Source organism: Solanum pennellii, chromosome 2 (genome assembly GCF_001406875.1).
Source record: "Solanum pennellii chromosome 2, SPENNV200".
NCBI classification, from domain to species: Eukaryota; Viridiplantae; Streptophyta; class Magnoliopsida; order Solanales; family Solanaceae; genus Solanum; species Solanum pennellii.
The window spans coordinates 42,438,046-42,454,019 of NC_028638.1; the positions used below are offsets into that span (position 1 = coordinate 42,438,046).

The 15,974-nt window shown below is 31.8% G+C and overlaps 1 protein-coding gene across 1 annotated transcript; it reads left to right on the plus strand.

Moving 5' to 3' along the window:
- The first annotated feature begins 745 nt into the window (after window positions 1–745).
- LOC107011934 (protein argonaute 2-like) lies at window positions 746–8,953 on the plus strand. Its single transcript, XM_015211623.2, has 3 exons — window positions 746–1,360; window positions 5,206–6,406; window positions 7,209–8,953. Exons 1-3 carry the CDS (start codon window positions 844–846, stop codon window positions 8,614–8,616), a joined length of 3,126 nt encoding a protein of 1,041 aa, XP_015067109.1. The 5' UTR covers window positions 746–843; the 3' UTR covers window positions 8,617–8,953.
- The last annotated feature ends 7,021 nt before the right edge of the window (window positions 8,954–15,974 follow it).

The window sequence follows — 15,974 nt, forward strand, 5'->3', positions numbered from 1 at the left end:
TATTTTTGAAATAAATTTTGAAGAAAAGTGCTTAGAAAGAATTAATACATCAACGATCAACCTTTAGATAATTGAGTTTTGTGCTTTTGATCCCTCTAATTTTGAATTATAGAAATTTTAATGAAATATTAAAAGTTAATTAAAACACTCTTAATTATCCTTACAGCTTGTTCAACCAGTCAACGACAAGTGTCAAGTCTAGTACGTAGTAGTTGTATCTCTTCCACCAATAAACTTGTTTCCCTTGCTCACTACTTCATCCAATTAATTAAATACCCAAACTACCCTTTACCCAAACATTCTGTGAATAAATTAGGATTGTCATCCTATTGTATTTGAGTGAAAAATATTACTTTTTTTTTTTATTTTCAAATAAAATAAAAAATAAATTACCTTAATTAATTATGATTTCGATTGTTATAAGCAAAAAGCACAAAATTTATTCTCCTTATTTGTCGTCCATGTTCTTATGAACAAACAACATAGGATTAAAAGGTAACTGGCATTAAATTTTCCGTCATTTCCTCTCACTTTCTCATTATATTCCAATATACTTTTGCTAATTTCATCGATCCTTCTGGAATAATCAAGATCATTCTTTACTTCCACAAGACCCCACTTAGTCACGTCTTTACCATTTACTCCTTTCTTTTCGATTTATTTTTTCCTAAGTAGAGCCCTTTTTCGTCATTCAACTTTTCTTAGCGTGTACTCTTTTTATGGTCTTCCTTTTTTATTTATAAGCTTAACAACTAGATTCTCGTACTTCACTCTCAAGTTATAACTAAAATCATCGAAAGTGTTTACATTTGCTACTTTACTTTTTCTCTCTCAAGTTACAGAATGGATCGTGGAAACTACCGACGTGGTGGCGGTCATGATAACGCCGGCAGAGGTGGAGGTAACCGTGGTCGAGGTCAAGGCCGTGGTGGTGGAAGGGGTGAGCCTCAGATCGGAGGTGGAAGGGGTGGGACCCAGATTGGTGGTGGGTCCCAAATGGGTCAGCCTCCACAGCAATGGGGAAATCAGCCGAGGGGATCGGGTCAATACCAGATTCGTGGTGGGGCTCCGCAAAATCAACCGGGTCAAAACTATCCGGTTAATCAGAATCCGGGTCGTGGTGGTACTTGGGTAAACCAACCGGTTCAACGTGGTGGTGGTGGGGGTAGCGCTTGGCCACGGCCACAACAGCAGGGTAGTGGCGTTCCAAACACTACTTGGGCCCGACCACCACCGCAGCAACAGGGTAGTGGTGGTGGAGTTGCTAATGCTTGGGCCCGGCCACCGCCGCAGAGGATTCAGCAGCATGGTGGTGGAAATCAGCAGCAGGTTGTGGATCGTGCTCCTCCTCAATCTTCTGGTATTAACTCAACCTTGTTTTCTTTGTTATTATTATTTTGTTATTATTGTTATCTATTTTCTTTGTTTTATACTAATTATCTACTGCAAGTTAATATATGGATATGCAATTTTTTTAAAACTTTTTAACAATTTTGAATATATTCACTTTCAATTTAAAATATCATATTAATATAATTTAATTTAACTTTAATAATTAATTAAATTGATCGTCGAAAATCGTAACATGCCCGATCAAAAGGGACAAAAGGAGTAGTAGTTTTAGCACACGTGTGGCTCACCTTATTTTTAATAAATTCATTAGAAAAATAAGTTCTATGGAAAAAACATGCCTGTGTAGTGAGTAATAGAATGCAATTTAGAAATGAAATCTTTAAAAGTATATTAAGAAATACCAAATGAGGGGCGTATTGTAATGTTTAAATTGATTCCTCTTTAAGCAATCTATTGTAAATTAGTAGCTTAGTTGGTTAGCTATTCCACCTCCGACCTTGTTGGTGAGGATTTGATTCACCATATTGTAATTATAATTATTTCTCATTTTCCCTTCTCCGACCCTTTTTTTTTAAAACTATTAATTTTGAGATTCAATTACTAGTTAGCAAACTTTCAATAAGGTCACAAATGGAATAAAACATACACGTTCTTCTTTAAACTTTTATAATACTAGCAATATAGTAAATGAAAAAAGAAATACATAATAAAAGCATAATTTCGATTTCTTGCCCATTTTTTCCCTAACCAATAAAAAATTAATAGTTTTTTTCATTGAGTCACATTAAAGCATAAATCAAATAGTACAATAATGATACAAGTGCTTCATCATTTGAAATATATGATGAAAAGGATAATCTAATTTTCTATCTAATTTTGAGAAGGTTATTTTTTTTAAAGAAGGTTCTATTTTCTATCTAATTGGTTCTACAATTATAATGATCCCATCTTATAGACTCTACTTGAAAAAAAAGCTGATAAATCATTCACTTAGATAGAGGTTATTCAAGATCTATTAAAAGCTTATTAATAAATATGATGATGGTAGAGATGCTTCTTCTTCTCCAATTCAAAGAATATCAAAGGTTGAAAAATAATAATTGTTCTTTATCCTCGAAAAACTAATTGTTCTTAAAATTAAAGAACAAAAAGAATATTATATTAAGTTTGTTATAAAAGATTATACAAAGTGCAAAACAAAAAAGTACAAGAAGATCACAACATTGATGTTGTTAAACAATATTCATAATTCAATTTTTGACTTAACACCTTCGCAATTTTAGCATTTAGTATATATAATTGAATATAATATGATATCATTACTATTCAGTAATATTTAACTAATTAGGTGTTCCATAATATTATGATTTAGTATCGAGTTAAAATGGTAATCCAACTTCGCACTTTGGAGCTTTCCACTTTGAATATGAACGAACAATGAATGAATAATGAACGAATAATGATAATGTGTGCATGTGTGTTTATATATATACACACACCTATTCACATATATATACATACTAGATTTAGGAACGTGCGTTGCACGTTTATTCCAAGATACTTCATATAAATTTTGTATCGTAAAATTTATCATTGTTTCGATAGAAACTACATATATCTTCCTAGTAAAAATATTATATTTTTAATTATAAAATTGACTAAAAGTGCATAAAGTAAAAATAACTATCACACAAATTCAATATTCCAATGAAGATATTAAAATACAACATGATAGATTAATGTATACAAAGCAACAGGCCATAGTAAATTATCAATAATAGTAACACAACAATAGAAAGTACGTTGTACAATAACAACAAGCAAGAAACATAAATGTTAAATTAAATAAATAAAAAGAGACGAGAAAAGAGAGCATAGAAATTTTCTCATTTTTTTTCAATTGGTTTAAGTTTATATATTATTGTGTGAAATGTTACTATTTATTATTGGATAACATTGAGAAATACAAAGAGTTGTCATAAATAAATATTAATCCATTTGAGATTATCGATGAGAAATGAGAGTAATGAACATAATGAATATAATTAGTGAGAGTCACATACATTTACAAGTTGATGGTAAGTTATGTATACTAATATGATGATTTACTATTTACTATTTAATATTAACATTTAATTTATTAAACAATTTATAAAATTCAAATGTACTGTGTAAACAAAACTGTAATCTAAGAATAAAATATATAAAAGAATTCAAATATACTAAATTTGTAATGGAAAATCATTATGACTAAGTATTAAAAAATTTATACGAAAATACACCATTCAATCAAATACATTCTTAAAATAAAATTACAAGTACAAAAAAAAAATCAAATATGGGAGCAAGTTTAGCATAAGGCTACCAACAAAAATGCAAATTGATAATGTAAATTGAAGATATTCCTTTCCATATTTTTAAGACATTCCTTTCCCTGTTTTTTATTGATAATGCAAGTTGAAAAAAAGCTATAGTAATAAACATTTAACCTTTGACCATAAAAAAAAGTTAAAAGTTTTGGAAGAGAAGTTAACGAAAGCGACATTCAACTACATAAATGGAGGGGTCTTATCATAGTTCTAATCTCGGCAAATTACAAAAACAAAATACATCAAACTCCGATATTCTAGTAATTGAAGTGTTATTCATCCCTATAATTACATTCGCCTTGTAATCTTGACAGAAATCCTCTTTGCCTTGAAATTTTCTTCACTTGATTAAATCTTCTCTAGTCTTCCACACACAAAAATTGTATCACGTATAAATCTTTCTATGAAAATACTATTAGAAAATTTTCATAGAAAGATTTGTATTTATAGGGAAAAAAATATAGTTTTGGAATATGAAGATTCACTTACAAAGTTGAAAGGTCAAGTATTATTATAAATTAAAAACAAATATTAATTAAAGATATAAATTAATTTGGAAGATGAAACACATACATGTATCTATTCAAAGGGATAACTCTTATTTTTAATATTTAATTAATTATTTATTTAATAACATTTGAATTTGGCATAAGGGTAAAATTGTAATTCAACTTTTCTACTTTGGAGCTTCACACTTATAATAATATATGATGATTATCTTATTTTGTTTTGTTTCAGTTTTAAAATAATTATTTTTCATCTACAAGGGCTTATTATGGAGCAGACCTGGATTATCTTTTTTTTTTTCACCCTCTTAATTTGGAGAATCTTGATATCTGCTTTCATCTAGAAAAAAACTGAACTATTTTGAATAATGGTATTTGATTGGTTTGTATTTGGCTTTGTTCTTCAGCTACATTGGTCATACTGTTTTAATAAGTACTCATCAGTTTTGAGGCTTCTTCTTGTGTTACTAATATGTTGGGGATTTGATATAACCAACAAAAGTTCGAAATCCGTTAGTTGTGGTGGTTTGACTCATTGTTCTTATTAGCTTTGCTAGTTTGGCGTAATACATAAATGTGCCCTTTGACTTGGCTTCAAATTACTTATGCCCTTCAACTTTAGATATGCACAAATAGACATTTAAACTTGTATAAAATTGAACAAATTGACACACATGTTATCCTACATGTCATCTTTTGTCCTACGTGGTGTCCTACGTGTATTGTTCCATGTAGGACTCATGTGTTTATTTATCTAAAAGTTGGATAGTTAAAGTGTGTGTTTTTGCATTAGGAAAGTTGGAGGTCAAAGTTAAAATTTGAAGCGAAGTTTAGGGTCCAATATATGTATTATACCCACTAGTTTTCTGCAAATAACATATTATGTCATAAATGATTTATTCCTATGTTGTGTGTTCTTTCATTTTATGTCTGCATAAGTACACCAATGTTAAAATGCGCTGTATTTTTGTGGGCAGATCCTGTTCAAGTTGATCTGGGGTCCCTGAAAATTACAGATCAGAGTCCATCATCTCGACCAGAAAGTTCCAAGGAAAAACGTGTACCTATTGCACGACCTGATACTGGAAAAATTGCTGTCAAGTCAATTGCGCTGCTTGCTAATCATTTTCCTGTTAGATTTAATCCCCAGTCTACCATTATGCATTATGATGTGGATATTCAACAGAGGGCTGATGGGAATCGGCCTGTGAAGAAGCTAACGAACAAGTCTGTTCTCCATATGATAAGAGAAAAGCTGTGTGCGGATGACCCTACACGATTTCCCCTAGATAAAACTGCATATGACGGTAAGAAGAACATTTTCAGTGCTGTTCAACTTCCTACTGGGTGTTTTGCTGTGAACTGGTCTGACGGGGAAGATGCTAGGTTACGCTCTTATGACATTACCATAAAGCTTGTTGCTGAATTAAAACTTTGCAAGTTGAAAGAATATTTGAGTGGAAGCCTATCGCATATTCCTCGTGATATACTACAAGGAATGGAGTTGGTTATGAAAGAAAATCCTACTAGGTGCAGGACTTCTGTAGGTCGTTGTTTCTACTCTAATGAGCACCTGCCCGACCATGACTTTCGTTTTGGTGTTGCTGCATATAGAGGTTTTCAGCAGAGCCTAAAGCCTACAAAAGGAGGGCTTGCGTTGTGCTTAGATTACTCGGTCTTGGCACTCCGGAAACCAATGCCAGTGCTAGACTTTCTGAAGGAATATTTAGGAGAATCTAACGAAAATACCTTCAGGAACAACATTCGAGCTGCAAAGGGTGCATTGGTTGGTTTGAAAGTCAGGGTAATTCATCGTCGTACAAGCCAGAAGTTTCTTATTAAGCAGCTGACTGACTGCAAGACTCGTGAAATTACTTTTCCCCTTGAAGATCCAGAAGGCATAAATCCCCCAAGGGATGTTCTTCTTGTTGACTACTTCAGGGATAAATATCAGCGGGAGATTCAGTTCAAGGATTATCCTTCATTAGATATTGGAAAAGGTAATAAGAAAAACTATGTCCCGATGGAATTCTGTGTCTTGGTTGAGGGACAACGGTATCCCAAGGAGGATTTGGATAAAGATACTGCCTTGTTTCTGAAGAACATATCACTAGCTCGACCCCAAGATAGAAGGCAGGCTATTTGTGAAATGGTACGGGCTGGAGATGGGCCGTGCGGGTATGTGAATTCCTTAAATTTTGTGTTATTCATCTGAGATTTTGTTGTTTCCTCTTGAATTTCTTCTTTTTGACAAGAAATGTGTGGTTTTTGATACATGTGTCAGTTATGCTACTCAATTTTTTGTTTCGGTGGATTTGAGTTTTTAAGCTGATGAATCAGTCTATGCTGCCTTAGTATGAATGATTTTGGTTGATTAATTTGTGGGGTTTGTTTATTTTTAAATGAAAGATTTATGGGGTTTGTGGAGCTAGAGAGATGACTTGCATCTACAATCGAAAGAGAAGAAAACAAAAAAAGCTAGATTTTATGTGAAATATCAGGAGGTTTGTTTCTGTTTGTGATTTTATTGTCTTTCATGTGTGTTATGAAATTGATTGTGGATGTGATATATTTTGTGTTATACTTGTGCTGTCTTCTCTGGAAATTTCAAAGTTTTCTACTCAGCAATCTCTTCTCTGTTAGACATTATCATTAGAATTCGAATGGTATTTTATGGTAAGCTGCCTTTTGGGCTCTTCCTATGTCTGTCTTGCTATAGTTGTGTCTGTTCCAGATTTTAAGGGCTTGTTCTTCTTGATGTTGTTGTCATTTGAGTCGAGAGTCTTTCGTAGACAGCCTCTCTACCTCCACGAGATAGTGGTGTTAGGTCTGTGTACGACTCCACCTTCCTTAAACTCCATTTATGGAATGTATTGTTGTTTGCATCATGAATTTGTTGGTAGATATACTGATATAAGTTTTTAGCATTTTTTGTTACAGACTTTCATTTTTCCTTCTAAGTTTCAATTGATTATTGCAGGGCTGTCACCCGCAATTTTGATATTGGAGTTGATAGGAACATGACCCGTGTTCCAGGTCGTATTCTTCCTCCCCCTGATTTGAAGCTAGGCGGTCAAAATCGATTTCCTGTGAATGATAAATGCCAGTGGAACCTTGTTGGGAAATCTGTGGTGGAAGGCAAGGCGCTTCAGCGATGGGCTTTGATAGATTTTAGCGCTCACGATCGCAAACCCTTCTTTAGGCTACGAGTTGATGAATTTGTCTTCAGATTGAAAGATCGGTGCAGAAAATTGAGTATTAATATGGAAGAACCTGCTGTAGTACATTTGACTGACATGCATGAACTCTCTGCAGTTGGCAAGGTTAAAGAACTTCTCGATGGTGTGGTTGCTGAAGCTAAACGGAAAATCAATGGTGAACTTCAAATGATAGTTTGTGTTATGACATCAAAGCATAATGGGTACAAATATCTTAAATGGGTATCTGAGACAAAAATTGGCGTAGTAACCCAGTGTTGCTTGTCTACTAATGCCAACAAGGGACAGGATCAATATCTTGCAAACCTGTGTATGAAGATCAATGCAAAACTTGGGGGCAGCAATATGGAACTTATGGATAGACTCCCTAATTTTAGAAATGGAGACAATGTCATGTTCATCGGAGCTGATGTTAATCATCCTGCTGCAAAGAATGTGACATGTCCATCCATAGCAGCCGTTGTTGCCACCGTCAACTGGCCAGCTGCTAATAGATATGCTGCTAGAGTTTGTCCTCAGGTTCACAGGACTGAGAAGATTCTAGAGTTTGGAAAGATGTGTGCAGACCTAGTTCGTACTTATGAGGAAATCAACTTGGTTAAACCAAACAAAATTGTTGTTTTCCGTGATGGTGTGAGTGAGGGTCAGTTTGATATGGTACTCAACGAAGAGTTGCTTGATTTGGCGAAGGCTATATACGACAGTGACTATCAACCAGCAATTACTCTTGTTGTGGCTCAGAAGAGACACCATACACGGCTATTTCCTGAGGGTGGCCCTGCCAATGTGCCTCCTGGTACTGTTGTGGATACAATAATTGTTCATCCCTCTGATTTTGACTTCTATCTTTGCAGCCACTTTGGAGGGTTGGGTACCAGCAAGCCAACTCACTATCATGTTCTATGGGATGATAATGGTTTCAATTCTGACAGCTTACAAAAGCTTATATACAACATGTGTTTCACTTTTGCGCGGTGCACTAAACCTGTCTCACTTGTTCCACCAGTTTACTATGCAGACCTTGTTGCTTATAGGGGACGGATGTATCAAGAGGTGCTTATGGAGATGAACTCTCCTAGGTCTACAACTTCATCTTCTCCAACTGCCTCATTTCAACAAACATTTTATGATTTGCACTCTGATTTGCAGAACGTAATGTTTTTCGTCTGATGCCACCTTTTTGATCTCCTTCACCATTCCCACACTGGGGAGGGAGATATGGTTGTCTACATTTTGGAGATGCCCATTTCCAAACGCATTTGAACCTCCTTTCCGTTGGACATTGCAAAGGAGTTTGTGCGTGAATCTAATGGGGTTTCATGCTTCTTTTACTTTCTATTGTGTGAGTTTAATCATTGACGTTTGATTGTGTTTTATCTGCTTTGGGGGGTCTCTGGAGGCCACTCCCAAATATGTCTACTGCTTAAATTGTGTGATGTTTTGTATTATGTATTTCTGAGACGTGTCTTAATATTAATATATTTGTGTTTGAGCTATTTCATGTCTATCTATCACTCATTCAATGTTATTGCATTTTCTCACTTCATGATGAATGATGATAGTGTCTTTTCGATATTTGGTCTTTTTACATCCAATTATGATGGTGTCATCTACTTTAATACTTGTGATCGTTTTGAAGTTTCGACATTATATATGTAAATGTACTTATTAGAAATAGACTTTGAAAAGGAGTAATTGGAAAGAATTTTAATTTTTAAAATACTATGTATCTCAAAGTTTGTAATAGGTATAATACATAAATGTGCCCTTTAACTTGGCTTCAAATCACATTTATACCCTTCAACTTTGGATGTGCACAAATAGACACTTAAACTTATATAAAGTTGAACAAATAGACACATATGTTCTACATGTCATTTTTTGTCCTACGTGGTGTCCTACGTGTATTGTGGCCATGTAGGACTCATGTGTTTATTTATTTAAAAGTTGGATAGCTAAAATGTCTGTTTGTGCATTATGAAAGTTGGAGGTCAAAGTTAAATTTGAAGCCAAGTTTAGGGTTCAATATATGTATTATGCCTTTGTAATTTGCTACAAGATAGAAGAAGTGACAAATAAACACGGTAAAATTAGTAGGGATGTATTAATAATCAAACAAAAGGATTGTAAAATGAGAATTGAGGAGAAGAGATGAGTGATTCACTACTTTATAGAGAAGACGAGAGTTTCAAATAAATCTGACAGACCTAAAGTTGAACTATCTAGTCTAATCTAATCTCACGAGGAGTAGAGGAGGCACAAGACAAATTTATTCATCGGTTCTCTTCTTATTTTTGTGTATCTGGTAGCAAATATATATATATAATAGTGACGTACGTCTAATTATGTAATTTCTGTTCGAAACATCTTCAAATAACTTTCCAAAACAAGGTAAAAAGGTTTTATAGTCTTAAAAATAAGGCAAGTCACTTAGAGTGTGCAAACATCGATTTAAACAATAAATCGAAGCAAAAAAACACTATTGGTTTATTGATATTTGGTTATTGGGCTAACAATTTTTAAACGATTTTGCAAATTTATTTATGGATAAATTACTTATATACACAACTTTACTTATCTTATTCTCCATTTTTCTCTATTTTTTTGAAATATTTCATAAATTCCTTATTTCTCATAATTCATAAAATTTTCAGATACATAAGAATCACCAGTCAAAATCTACGTTTATTATCTGCTTTTCACTCCTCCTTTCTCTCTCTAAATTCACTCCACATTCTTAGCAGTTAAAATTTTCGAATTAATTTGATATTCAAAAGGATTCAATTTTCAAATTAATTTGATTTTCAAAAGGATTCTCTCTCTCTCAAGTCAATCAATTTCAACATGTGAATAGGTAGGGTTTTGTCTTCTCCATTGTCGTCCTCTACTATTTTTTTTTCATAATTTTTTCCTAATACATATGGGACAGCCCCCTTTATTTAGTATTGGGGTTAATCTACTAAATTCTTCTAATACGAATATGAAATTTTGGGTTCTATCTCTTCCTCCTCTAAACTGTCGGTGATGGTAGACTTGCTATGACAATGTATTGGCAAGGTTCTTATTGCATCCAGTGTACTACCACAAATGCAACAACAATCTGATGCATTATCGATTTGTTGAGAAGGTTAAAGAGAATCAGATCAGATTGTTGAATTTTTTTCGATTTTTTCTTATTCATCTTTTTTTTATATAGATGGATTCAGATTTTTAATGTATCTGGTTATTTTTATTTTTATTAATTAAAATGTAATGTTTTCTTTTCAAATTATGATAAATTACAAAAATAATGTTCAACAGATAACGAGTATTTTTGCATCATCTATGGAATTGTTGTAATTATGTGAAGTTGTTGATACAAAAATAATATTTACTGTTGTATTATTCAAAATCTGCACTACTAGAGTGTGTATCAGATACACAAAATTTACTAAATATATCAAATACACATATATGATACATTGTTACTAATTTAACCGTAATTCATAATTTGTATCATGTTCAAGTGTTGGACAATTTCTAAATCATGTTCAACTAGTGGACATTTCGTATCAAATATAAATATTTGTCAGATTTTATAGATTATCAATTTATATTGAGCATAGTTACTCTTTTTTATCATTATGTATCAACTAAATATTAAGATACTTAGTAATTACATTAATTTGAAATCTCCTACCCATGATTTTTCTTCCTTTTTTCACTCCATAAATCTCTCCGTAGTTACTTTCATTAATAAATTTTTTAATTAAATTTTTTTTTCTCTTTTCAACTAATGATTTCAAGTTATTCACGAAGTAGATTTATTTCAATCCTTCACTTTTCAATTTATTTTTTTATTTTTTTTATAAAAATCATTTAAAAAAATTACTGGATCTTTTACTCCCAGTCTCTTAATGGAGCAGAGGTGGAAAAACATTGCTAATGCTTAGAGTTCATCTTTGAGTGTATTTGGAATGGTTTCAGGAATTTCTAATGGTGATCTTGATACACTTCATTCTGGTGGTTCGATCTTTCAATTTTTTGGACTTACTTTCAATGTATCTCGCCTCTTTTGATTATTAAATTAGTTTTATCATTGATTCGATACATCACTGATCAATAACCTTTGTTTTATTCAATGTATCATGTTCATTTTTAAGATATTAATACATAACTCTAATATTTTTGAATCTTCAATTAGTGTTTATCATGTTCAATACAAATGTACATGATACATAAACTATATATTATGTATCACACACCAAAAACATACTATTTGGAGCAATCACAGATATAATGTCTTTCTAAAAATAAAATAAAATATAGTATTTTTCAAATAAAATACGATACATAAATAATAATGTATCATGTACTAATCTTTCAGGCATGATGTGTAAATTCGAATTCATACTAAAAGTATCCGATACATATAACAATTATCAAACAATAACGTATAGATTTCAAACCTAAAAAATCTTATTGAGAACAATTTCTTATTTAATGTATCAGTAGAAGTATAACACTTATCAATTTAAATTGTAAGAATCTTCATGATGAATCTTTTCTAAAATTTTGATTATTTTGAATCAAAATGAAAGGATCTTCAACAAACTAGAAGAATAATTTTGAAGCTCAAAATTTTCAAATTTTTTGAATCAAACTAAAAGGATCTTCAATGAACTAGAAGAAAAAGCTTGAATCTAGAAATTTTCAACAATCTTGAATCAAAATTGAAAAAATCTTCGATAAACTTGCAGATTCACAAAAGAAATCCTTTGTCCAACGAAATTTCATCACTTTTGTATCCTTCACAACTCACCTTGTTTATCCAAAATTTCGACAATGTTTTTTGAATCAAATCTGAAAGGCTTCTTTGGTAAGGATTAAGAATTGACATTGTACATATCCTGCAGGTTTCATGTCATCTTTTGTTGGCAAATATAAGAAATGTATTTTTAGAGGATCTAAACTAGATGTATTATTACACGTGCATGCTTTTAGGTTAAGCCCGTGGATGAAGAATTCTGCCACCATATTTGAAAATGCCAAAAAATTATTCTTCAATAATTGGTCAGGAGCATCAAACTGGAGAATATTTCCTACATCAAACAAGACAAATTTTATCAAGCAATATAATCTGTTACAAACAATATTATGTGTGCTAAGACTGGTCAACGGAACGGGACGTACCGGTACCGTTCCGGTTCGTCCCGTTTCGGTTGTCTACGAGACGGGACGGGATAGTCTGAACCGATACACGGAACGGGACGGAACCGTAATTTCGTACCGGTGTACTGGTACCGGTTCATCCCGGTTCATCCCGGTCCGTTCCGGTTCCTTCCGGTTCCGATCCGGTTTACTTAATATATATTAATTTTTTTATATTTTCTATTTTATATAATTTATATTTATATTTTCTATAAATTATATTTATATTTTTTATAAATTATATTTTATATTTTATGTTTTATATAATTTCTATATATTAAAATTAATTACCCACCACACGTCACTCCCTATATAAAAATTACAAATTCAAGACAACTTTCAAATTGTAATTATTATTAATACTAAACAAATCTTAGCCCTTAGTTTTATATGCTAAAAGTATAATAATAAATAGTATATGCCAAAGTATTTTATTTTTATAAAATGTTATCTTTTTCATTTTCTATAGGGGAATTAACTTACATAATCATCCACAGCAATATAATACCACAAAGTAAAGTTGGGAGAACATAATGTAGACATTGTAATGATGGGATTGTTCTATCCTGAATCAGAGGCACGTGTACGAGTCATGGTATGAAGACGAATTTATTTAGAGTGCCACCCTAACAAAGTAAAGTCACGAGAATAGAATGCAGGCGTTGCAATGATGAAATTGCTTCATCTTTAATTAAAGGTTTGGATTCGAGTCCTGGTATGACGAAAATTTTATTGAAAGCATCATCCACACAGAGTAAAGTCGGGAGAACAAAATGTAGGCATTCCAGTGGTGGCCAATGGAAATGTTTCATTCTTAACCAGAGGTTACGTGTTCAAGCCTAAACATAAAAAACATTTATTAGGAGCGTCATCCTCAAATAAATTCTATAGTATGTGATTCGTATTAATGAATATAAGTAATAACTTATAAAGTATAAACTTCAAAAGATTTAAATTTTAAACTTTATTAGACTTTTCTTGCAAACTTAACAACAACAAAAAAAAATTAATAAAATATCTTTAAAATAAACTTAAGTAAAAAATTATAGTATAAATTTAAAAACTATTAATTCATACTTAGAAAAATAAAAAAAATAATTATATTTTCGTAATCCCCAAAAATATCGTCCCGTTTATCCCGTCCCGTTCCATCCCGGTCCGTTTCGGTTCGTTCCGGTTCCATCCCGGTATATAGTGGAACGGGATGGAACCGATTATTCATCCCGGTAATTCCGGTCCGGTTCATCCCGGTACCGGTCAACATACCGGTCAACAGGTTCCGGTCCGGTCCGGTACCGGTTCGTTCCGGTCCGTTGACCAGTCTTAATGTGTGCATTCTCAGATATTTATTTGTGTATCATTGAAAGTAAGAAGAAACGTTAGAAGATCAAAATATTCATTATGTATCGTATGATTTTTTTAGCTAATGGATGAAACAGAGAGAACAATGAACAAGAATAAGAATTTAACTTTTGATTTTTTTTTATTTGTTACACTATTAAATTCTTGATAATTATTTGGAATGGAATAGAGCAATTTATGAGATCTTAATTTGATTTTCAGTTTTTTTCCTTAACTAGTGCTGATACTGGAGATCTTAATTTGAATTTTCAATGTTTTTCCTTAATAGATGCAACAAATTGATGCATTATGTATCAAAATGTATCTGGATCTTTAATTATGTATCTGAAATAACTAAAAATCATGAGATTTGTGTAATTAGAAAAAGAATAGGGATAAAAGGTAATTTAGATTTTACACTATGGAATATATATAAATGAATAGGTTTTTGATTTAATGATTTTTTTTAATGGTTAAATCGATAACCCAATAAGACTATACTAAATCTACTATTTTATTCCTCGACCAGCAAACCCTAATTATATAACATTTTACAAACCTTATTTCTTTAATCTCAGTATTACTTAAAACTCTAAATATTATTCATTCTGTAATTGCAAGCACGCTTCTAACTTGAATGTGTGTCAATTGCCTAGACTTGCTGAAAAACGATTGTTACTTTCACACTTTTTCCTTTGAATGTGTCTGGTATCTAAACTTGCTAGAAAAATGATTGTTACTTTTATGATTATTACGTTCATGCCAAATGCTGAAAAATCATATGGTTTATATGAAAATTTTCTTATCGTGTATATCAATATATATGAGTATTTTTTATTGGTTAAATCGAGAATCAAATCGTGAAGTATCATAAATCGATTAGCCAAAAATTGATAAGAAATATATTATTGATTTGATTATCAATTTGACGTATTTACAAATCGAAAACCAATAAACTAAATCAATAACATATAAAATCAAACCGAAGCAATCGATACACACTTCTTAAATATAAGGTAAGTTACCTCAAGAGTTTTGACCAAGTAAGATTTATTCATTTCCTATTTTTCGTTAAGTCTCTCTTACACAATTTTGGAGTAATTTTCCTAAATAGTCACCATTTTTGGGAAATTACTTAGAAATATCACTTATGTTTGTTTTAGGACTACAATATCACCCAACTTTATCTATTTTTTCCTCAAACTATACTTGACACAAAAAATACATTATCTCTCTCCTATTAGGATGCTATGTCATATCTTTTATTTTTTTTATTAAATGATATGACTTAAACCTATTTAAACATTAGGTTGCAATGTTTTTTAAAAAAATATTGTTTTCTATTTATGTTTTTTTAAAATGTTTTGTTTTTTTAGATATATAAAGATAAATTTTAAAAATAAATGAAAAAAAAGTACCTCATTTCTACAACTAACTACTAATTGACTGTTTTAACTATTTTTAAAAATAAGTTTTTAATTTTTTAATGATAATTATTACATTTTTTACTATATAAGTTTTTTAAGTAATTTTTAAAATAATAATTGTAGTTTTTTTATGCTGCACTTTTTCTTCTCCTATTTAGATAGATATTTCTACATTCCATTTTGTTGGAGCATTCCCTAAAATCACTGTGTCACGACCCAAAACCGAGCCGCGACTGGCACCCACACTTACCCTCCTATGTGAGCGAACCAACCAATCTAAACCTTAACATTTCAATTTAATATCAACAGAAAATAATGCGGAAGACTTAAACTCATTAATAAAAACCAATTCAATAACTTCTAAGATTCAACATCTATTATTCCCCAAAATCTGGAAGTCATCACCACAAGAACATCTATGATCAAATTACTAAACTAAGAGTATTCTAAGAAGCTAAAATAAACAAAAGCTAGTCCATGCCGGAACTTCAAGGCATCAAGACATGAGGAAGAAGATCCAGTCCAAGCTAGAAGCATTAGCTCACCCTGAAATCCGGTGTAATGAAGACT